Here is a 9775-nt window from a genome sequence, read left to right as displayed (position 1 = left end):
CATTTTTTTTTTTATGTTTTAAAATTGAACTTTATTTTTTATTTCAGTTTTTGTTTTAGTAATTTTAGTACTTAAACATATTTCAGTTAGTTGCCAAAGCAACATTTCTCATTTTGTAAAAGTTTTTCATCTGATATGTATGTTATTTTATTTCAGCTTCATTTCAGTTAGTAAAAACAATTATTAATAGTTTGAGTTAACAATAACACTGCATTAGGTGCCATCTATAGGCTCTTTTGAACATCGAGTGAAAATCAGGACATTTTGGTGGACGTTTGATCACTTTAACAAATGAACAACAGTTTATTCCCTTAAGAAAACAAACAAAATTTATTCACAAACATTGATTCGTTCTGTAACAAAGCAAAGCTTCTCCAATGCATGCCTTTCCTTTAATCAGTTTCCCATTTTAGCCCTTGAAACCAACAGAAATGTCTGTAAGATGAACTCAAACTAGATCTAAATCATAATGCTACTTTATCACAGAACCCAAGTTATGAATTAACATTTAATTTCCAGGGAAATGTCCTATCTTCCCACTCTCTTTAGTTATATAAGTTGACTTTGGCTGATTTAGTGGCTAAATTGTATTCGGCTGGCATTGCACTGCGAGCACACAACGACAAGCGCACAATGATAATGTGCCAGAGGATGAGGAGAGAGAGTTAATTGGGTTTGCCCTCTCTCTTAGGATGCATAGATTAAGAGGAATCATAAATTAACAGACCTATTGAGTCTTAATTGTGGCTGGTGAGTGGAAATCTCACCCTCATTATGGCCTCTGTGCTTTTACCCTGGTGATCATCGTTCAGGCATCACACAGAGACAACTAAAGGTCATATACTGCTGCCAAACAATAAAGAAATTCATGAGGGTGAAGGAACTCTCCAAGATACGTTTTAGTATGCAAAACTGGGTACCATAGTGATTATCTACTAAATATCAGTGAGGCTGGTGAGGTAGCTGGTAAAATAATCATATTCAGATGATGGCTTCAGTGAATTTGAGCTTTTTTGACCTCACAAACGGACTGACTGCCACTTTATGTAGTTTTAAGTTAATGGTGATAGATACAATAACAAACTGCTATATAATAATTTATTTTTGATACTTTACTTCCCAATAATCAATTAGTGACAGCGACTGACTCAAAATTTGTTTTAAAACTAGGTTTTGGAAGAGTGTGAAAAAATAATATTTGAGCAATTTGTTTAGTAGAATTAAGACTCACACGATGTGGACTTACTCTGTGTTGACACTGACTGTATAATTTTAGCAGCTTAATATAATATTCTGTTGAATTTAAATGAGGCTGGTAACTAAGTAATTTGTTTGTACAAGGGTGCCCTCTAGTGTATATTTTGGAGCACAAACTACCTCCAAATACATACCATTCTGTTTTTAGATTTTGAATGAAAGGAATAGTTAACTCAAAAATAAAAATTTGCTCTATTAAACACCCTTGCCCTTAAATATTTAATTTATTTGAGCTTCACAATCTTGCCCGACTGAACACATCTATGGTATAATCTCTCCTAAAATGTGTTTCTGCAAATTCTGTCCTGCTCCATCTGAGACTTGGCCTTCTTTTTCAGCAGTAGGATGTGTTCGGCGAACTCTCGCACGGCTCCGCGCCCTGCTGCGTTGCGGCAGATGTATTTGGCATGGTTGAGCGCCACCGTTGGGGCATCCATGGGTACTCCGCTCAACCCTGCCAGTTCCAGGCATTTTATATCCGCCTCATCATTTCCTAAAACACAGATGCCATTTTATAATAGTCATTTTAAAGAAATGGGTACGTTTAAGTCAATCTAATGAAACATTATAACATTATCAAAATGACCAGATAAATAGCTGATAAAGTAATAGGTTTTAGTATTTGTAGTTAATATTGAGGTACAATCTTTTTAATCTGTATTAGCCACACCAACTTTGCCGAGACACACCATGTTGTTACTGATCATGGCATTTGGCTGATGTAACTGAAAGAAACAGAGCTCCTGTCTCACCTAAATATGCCACCTCTTTCCACTCCATTTTTTTTTCCTTCATGAGTTCCTGCACCTTCTTCAGTTTGTCATCCACTTTCTGCAGGAGTGGACAGCCCATTCTCTGTGAGAGTTTGTCTGCTAAGGCTTTTGTTATGGGGTCTTTTTCGATCAAAATAACCTAGAGGAAAGGGGGGAAAAACAATATACACACACATACATTTTAAATGAGTGTTCATCAGAAGCAAGAAAATTATACAGTTTTGGAACAGCTTAAGGATGAATAAATGGTAACAGATTTTTTAAATTCAATTATCAATTTAATACACACTTCTTTTTTTAACTAATAGATCAGTCTCCGTAAAGACCGTCAAAAATTGCCAGTGCCGACTATATTTCAAGTCGTCACGGCGGGGTATTGGGTAAAGTTTTCAATTAGCAATAATCGCGCCTCGGATAAACCTCATAGGCTACAATACTGCCACTGCGCAAAGATAACCGGCTAAAGGAGACATCTGAGTACTTGTCCGTCTGAGCCCCTGTGATCATCAATGGTGGGATCTGCAGAACTCAGTAAAAATGATCAAACTGCACAAATCTAAACTTAAACTGTTAAAACCGGCCGTTTTAAAAAGTGAAATATCAAGTTGTGGATTTTATACCCAAGTTATATTGAATTAAAAGACAAAAACAAGAGGGGTCCCAGTTGCATGATGGGATACGAAGGGGCAAAGACAAAAGAGGAATGGGTCTATTGTTGTGTAGAGGTCGGGGGTGGGTAACACAAGGTTGCCAATCAAGCCAGAATCACCTTCACTGCCTCTTTCTTCAGCATGTCGATGCCAGCCTGGTCTCTGGTATTGATTGACACCATCTCCTCTCCTTTTGCTGAGATGTAGATCTGACCGTCTGTCAGACATCCTGAGACGTTGCACAGCAGAAGTCTCACAACTTCAGGTTTGTCCTTACCAAAGTAACCGAACCTGTATCAAACATACACACCCACACACAGTTTGTTTAAATTCAGACTTTGTACTCTTTGCATTGTGGTTGTTTGCTAACAAAGTTGCTTGGAGACTTTTGTTTCTTGACCTCAGCACTCTCTGTTCAGCTACGGGCCAGTCTATGTCAACATCAATATCCACACTGTACTCGGGCTTCATCTCAAAGTACTTCATTTTACCACTCTGTCAAATGTAAAAACAAAATCACAGTCATGCCAAAATATTAAGAGATTGACTGAGGATATTGAGTAAAATGGTGGCCTTAATGGTACTCATTTTAAATCCCAAAATATTACCTGAAGAAACCCCTTTTCTAGAAGTTCTTTGGTAGTGAAGTAAAAAGAGCCGTTTTCACACAGCTCTCCTGCCCAGTCCTGACGCCGCGGCCTGCAAACTGGGTTCAGGTTCAGTGCCTTAGTACATTGGCCATCTGTAATTTAAATAAAAAATTTGAGTCTCCAACATGCAATAAATACTACCTAAACTGAAATACAAGTACACTGCTGTACAAAAGTAAGTGGGTAAGATTTGTAATGTTTTGGAAAATCTCTTAAGAAAGTGTTCATTTCTTTAAAAAAAAATCTTACCGACACCAAACTTTTGAAAAGTAGTGCAAAACTAGTCTAAGACTCGATTCACAAGTGTTCTGAACATGTGCATGTAACAGTATTGTTTTCTAAACTGACCATTTACAGAATGCACTTCAACAAACCTCCTTTCTCGACCTCTTGCCATCGGAAATGGTGTCGCCGGACCACAGAGAAGACAGAATCAAACCCTTCTTTGGTGATGAACTCCACAGCCTCTTTGAGATGGTGGGGGTGCAGACATGGAGATGTGGCCTGGATGTTACAGATGACGCCAAAATCTGTGCAAGAACATTAAATTAACGGTAACCACATTTGTAGCCAATTTTCGATTTCTGTGCTCCCCCAACTGTTATTTACTAGACTGTAAAATTACCAGCAATTTCTGAGTAAAAATGAAAAAAAAAAACAGCAAGTAACACATTGAATGAAATGTAAAACTGAAATAGTATTTTCTTGTAATATGTACTCCAACATCTTTTCTTTATTTACAACTTTGAAAAATATTTAATTTTATATACAGTATATATACATATATATATACACATTTGTATATGTACGTTTACTATCTTTTTACACTCCAGACCAGAGACTGAAGGAAAATATTGCTTAAACCTTAACTATGAAAACATTCCCCTTATGCCGAATCTAGCAAGGTTTTGAAGCTTGCAACCTTGAGGAACAAGCTGTGTCTCTCTCTCATTTACATTTACATTTAGCAGACGCTTTTATCCAAAGCGACTTACAAATGAGGACAATAAAAGCAGTCAAAACTAACAAAAGAGCAACAATATATAAGTGCAAATGACAAGTCTCGGTTAGCCTAATGCACTACACGTAGCAAGGTGTGTGTATATATATATATATATATATATATATTATACACACACACACACATATATACAAACACACATACACAAAGAAAAACTAGTAGATAGAATAGAAAAAATAGAAAGCTAGTGTTTGTTTTTTGTTGTTTTTTTAAATAAAAAAAAGAAGATAAATATAAAGTAGAATTAAAATAGAATAGAAAGTGTTAGAGTTAGAGGGTCAAATAAAGCTCTCTCAGTTTCTTTGTTACAGGGGAATAAATATATTTCATCAGAACTAGAGGTCGACCGATATATCGGGCCGATATTTGTCATTTTTTAATATATCGGCATCGGCCGATATCCGTGTTTAGTAGCGCCGATTTAAAGTCAGGCACGTCCGAGAGCTGCCCTGTGTTATTGGTGCGGTGGAAAGTGCTGCTGCCGCATGTGAAGGACCCCAAGCCAAAACTTTTGGAAGATTCAACAACAGTCAGCTGCAAGCGATCTGTGCTGTTTTTCAGTTCATCTCAATGGATGTGCAACGTACAACTTACCGTACACTCTAGTGTGAAGGCGCACGACTCGCCGTCGCTTTGTCTCTCACACACACGCAGCGAGAGAGAACTGACGCGCTACCTATGCGCGCTACATGTAAACGATATTTGTTATATTTTGCTGTCAAAATAACGGAGTTCCTTTCTTCTTCTTCTTGTACGATTTTATGGCGGTTGACAAGCCAACTTATGGTGTATTACCGCCACCAACTGGACTGGAGTGTGAAGCATTAACGGGAAAGAGGGAAAAAGGAACCAAAAAAAATAAATAAATAAATAAAATGATTAATAATAATAAAAAAAAATAAAATAAACGTCTTCCTAACCTTTTTAAAAGCCTTATTTCTGGCTTGTATTGCTTTGTTACATAATTCTGTCCACCACGGTACGGTCTTCTTTCTTTTTCCCCCTTTACTCTTCCCAATAACCTCTTCAGCTGTACTATACAATACTTCACATAATTTCTCATTATATTTTTCTACATCCTCCATTTCCTCATTTACACTCAACTCTTGAAACTTAACATCAGTAATATATTTAAATGCTTCCCAATTTGCGGATTTAAATGTTCATCTACTTATCTTTTCCTCTAAATCTTCACTAACATCTACGCCTATTTTACAACAAATAACATAGTGATCACTTCCTATCGTAGAGTCCTCCCAAACCTCCCATGTACATACCCCTGCTAGACATTCTGACACCATTGTTAGATCAATATACGAACAGCTACCCCGAGCCAAATCAATTCTAGTAGCTCTACCATCATTCATACACACCAGACCCTTCAACTCCAGCATTTCTTCTATTATCGTACCATTATGATCAGTGTTATCACTTCCCCAAAGAGTACTGTGCGCATTAAAATCCCCACACCATATCACTTTTTGATTACCTATTCCCAATATACTTTCTAACACTTCCATACTAAGTCTACTGCAAGGATTATAAAAATTAATCACCGTGATACACTGTCCTCTTAAAAACACCTCTACTATGATTGATTCATATTCATCACTCACTTCTATAATCCTATGTGAAATTCCATTTTTAACAAATATTGCCACCCCTCCACCATTACCTGTCTGTCTATCTCTTCAAATAGTTATATAACCTTGTATTACAAAATCTAAATGTGATTTCAACCATGTCTCTTGAATGCATATTACGTGTGGTTTGAATTCTTTATCATCTATCACCTTTTTAAATTCTTGCCCATTAGCGATTAAGCTCCTTGCATTCCACTGTAGAACTGATATTACCATTAAGAGCCTCCATATGATGCCTTTGTATCTGCTATTTGACCCTTAAGTTTTTCATTGACTTGTTCCAGAGTGATTCCTTCAATCTGAAGATGTTTTTCAGCTGCCTTGATTATGATTTTTATCCTCTCAGTTCTGCTTTCAGTTTGTGCAGCACAGTTTATTACCTCAGCTAGAAAAGTCATGAACTCAACTTTTCCAACTTTTAGAAAGTCTTCATTTAATTTGTGTTGCGAAGATGGCCTACTATTCTTGTTCATTAGGACCGTTGTACCATTTCCTTGCCCAACTTCTGTCTGTTTCACCTTTTTAACAGCCTCGGCATATGATATTCCCTCTTGCATCCTGACGTTCTGAATTTTTACAGCGTTCCTATGTACCTCACATCCCCCGAAGCCAGCACTGTGCTCGCCTCCACAGTTACAGCACTTTAAATGTGCCCCTTGCTCACACTGTCCATATTCATGGTTACCACTACATCTAGCACATCGCTGTTTTCCCTTACAGACTGCCGCAACATGCCCATATTTTTGACATTTGAAACACCTGATTGGAGGTGGTACATATGCTCTTACCGCATAGCTGACATATCCAATATATACTCTCTCTGGCATTTTTTCTTCATCAAACTGAAGCATTACAGAAAGACTATCTACTTTCTCTTTATTACGTACACATTTTAGTCTTTTCACTTCAGTCACCTTAGCCCCCTTTATGTTGCTCTTTATTGATTCGGAAGATACATCGATTGGAATTCCATAGATTACTCCCCTTAACCAAACTCTCTTACTTGGTACTGTGCAACTCACCGATTGACCTAGCATTGATTTTATGCCCTGTGCCACTTTCTGTTGTTTTTCATTTTTACAGAAAATTAGAATACTCCCATTTCTCAAAGTCTTGGCACTCTCTACAAATAAATGATGATGTTAAGTTTAGAAATGTTGTGCATCCACTTATTATTAGTGTGACATTTTAGCATGCAAATGAAGGGGAAAACTTCAAGATATCGGCCCTAAAAATCGGCAGCATATATCGGCCATCGGCTGACCCTGACCTCTAAACATCGGCATCGGTTATAGAAAAACCCATATCGGTCAATCTCTAATCAGAACCATATTTTCAATGGGAAAAAAAATTACTTCCCTGGTAAATATCGCAATCAAAGTGATTATAAACATTGCTGTGCATCATTGAACAAATATTTGTCGACTGCAGAGTCTGTTTTTCACAAATAACAAAGAGATGAAGGGTGAAACTCTCCTGGTATGCAACAACAAGTATGACAGAACTTCGTTTACGTGGCTTCTTACCTGTTTCTATGTTTGTTTTACTCTAAAGCAAGCAGAAGTAGGTGGAGGAGTGGACACACCTGTTTTACAACCTGTAGTCACACCCCTTATACAGAACTAACTCATGCAATGGGATGTGACTGCAACAGAGCCTGTTTTCCAACCTGGGTTTAGCCTGCTGAACTCCTGAATGGTCTCCAGTGAGCTTGAGGAGTCTTTGGACACCCCTGGACTCCTCCTGTGCACTTCAGCACCCCAAGCCCTGGCCACTCTCTCGATCTCATCATGATCAGTGGACACCCAAACACTGCAAAAAACATGAGCAGAACACAATAACGTCTACTGCCATAGAGTGCAGCCAATCACTGAGTGAAGTCCCATTCAATCACCTGTCAAAAACGCCTGAGTCCAGCGCTGCTCTGATCACCCAACCTATCAAAGGAACACCTGCTAGCATCTTGATGTTCTTCAGAGGGATGCCTTTACTCCCTCCACGAGCGAGAATAAGAGCAGCGATGTATCTGGAATCTTCCGAGTTGACTTTTCTTCGTTTTGCATTGGAACAGTCTTCATTCAACCCTGAACAGTCTTCATTGCTCGCCGCGGCCATTAGTGTTGCTAATCGATGAATATCTCCCGGTAGTGCGGATAATAAGCAGTCGGATATAAGTGTATACCTAATCCAGACGCGAGCAGCAGGGCGTTTCGTTCATTCAGCAGCAATTTATCTAGTGTTACTCAAACCATAAAGTATTCAGCAGGAGAGGTAGTAGGCAACGCACCATGTCGTCACAAAACGTACAGGTGTGCCGAATTCCGACTCCCTCCTGCCGGGATCTGACTCCCCTCGCGTGCGCGCGCATGACGTCATACGATGCCGACAGTTGCGAATACAGACAGGCGCAAGTACTCAATTAAAATTTGTGTATTGGACAGTTTGATCGTGTATTTAACTGTGTATTTGTCTTTGATCATGTATTTAACTAGACTGGTATGATTTACAAAGCATTTAATACAGGGGGGTATGATTTCGGCAGCACTGCAGAATTCATATGGCATTCTATTGATATGCTCGATGCATAAGCACAAGGTCTTCACAGCTTTTCAGTGTTATCAGCATAAGGGCAAAGTAATTTAGACAGATTTAACTAAATATTTGAAATTGTTCTGCTCCCTAACAAACACATTCTGTTTCATAAGGAATATTGCAATAGAGAAAATGAGCACTTGTAGTAAAAACAAACAAACAATAAAAGCACAGCTAAACAGTCCAAGTTGTAAATCATACCAGTCTAGTTAAATACATGATCAAAGACAAATACACAGTTAAATACACGATCAAACTGTCCAATACACAAATTTTAATTGAGTACTTACGCCTGTCTGTATTCGCAACTGTCGGCATCGTATGACGTCATGCGCGCGCACGCGAGAGATCCCGGCAGGAGGGAGTCGGAATTCGGCACAACACCGTAATTACAGACAAAAACGGGCACTAATATATTTTAAGTCTGTTTACAGTATAATTGTATAATCATGCCATTATACTAAATTGAATTGAATAAAAATGTATTGCGAAAAAATATTAAAACAATTAATATGCCTGCATGGAAAAAGTATGAACTGGGAAAATGCGCAACATCCAGGTACTTTCGTTTACAACCAGGAAATCAAAGCAATTATCTGCTACAAAACTATCAAATGTATTGTCATAAAGGCGATTACATTCGGCAGTGAGCTTGTTTTGTTATTAGCAGTAGCGTGAACTTTATATGGGTTATACATTTTCTAGTTTTTCATTCAAAAATGTAAAAGAAAATGTTGGCTCGCAGCAGAAACAAGAGTTGTGACACGCTTTGACCTTTTGACGTGCTTCCAAACAACTCAGTCTGTTTGAATGGGTTTAATCGGGACAGACTGCAGTCTCGCTATATTTGCAGCGATTTCTAGTCATTATTAAGACATAATGTGCATTGATAATTACGCTGACTTCGCTTTTCAATAACATTTTATTCTGGGGAGTGATAAAGAGAGCATTAATATGGTCGCATGTTCCTTGGCAGTCAAATGTGACCAAACACCTTAAGTGTAACTTTTAATCAATGAAATAATTGTACTATACTTTAGTTAAGCTCTATTTAGTTAATATTTTGAGGAGATGTTTTTGTACTAAATAATGTGCAATAATTTTGATTCATGAATGACCATTTAAAATATAACATTTTCTAATATGCTTATATTACAATTAGTGTAGTATTTAGGGTTAAAATTGAGAA

General features: G+C 37.8%; 1 protein-coding gene across 1 annotated transcript; it reads right to left on the bottom strand.

Annotated features, from left to right (window-relative positions):
- Window positions 1-211: 211 nt before the first annotated feature.
- LOC107583561 (N-acylneuraminate cytidylyltransferase-like) lies at window positions 212-8317 on the bottom strand. The gene is made up of 8 exons (XM_016269869.1): window positions 7889-8317; window positions 7664-7806; window positions 3705-3860; window positions 3289-3422; window positions 3081-3175; window positions 2800-2971; window positions 2010-2169; window positions 212-1750 (listed from the first exon to the last, which is right to left on the bottom strand). The coding sequence occupies exons 1-8, from the start codon at window positions 8107-8109 to the stop codon at window positions 1536-1538; spliced, it is 1296 nt and encodes a 431-aa protein (XP_016125355.1). The 5' UTR covers window positions 8110-8317; the 3' UTR covers window positions 212-1535.
- Window positions 8318-9775: the final 1458 nt, after the last annotated feature.

This window comes from Sinocyclocheilus grahami, unplaced genomic scaffold, assembly GCF_001515645.1.
Source record: "Sinocyclocheilus grahami isolate Dianchi unplaced genomic scaffold, SAMN03320097.WGS_v1.1 scaffold1.1, whole genome shotgun sequence".
Lineage (NCBI taxonomy): Eukaryota > Metazoa > Chordata > Actinopteri > Cypriniformes > Cyprinidae > Sinocyclocheilus > Sinocyclocheilus grahami.
This window is presented reverse-complemented; position numbering and strand designations above follow the sequence as displayed.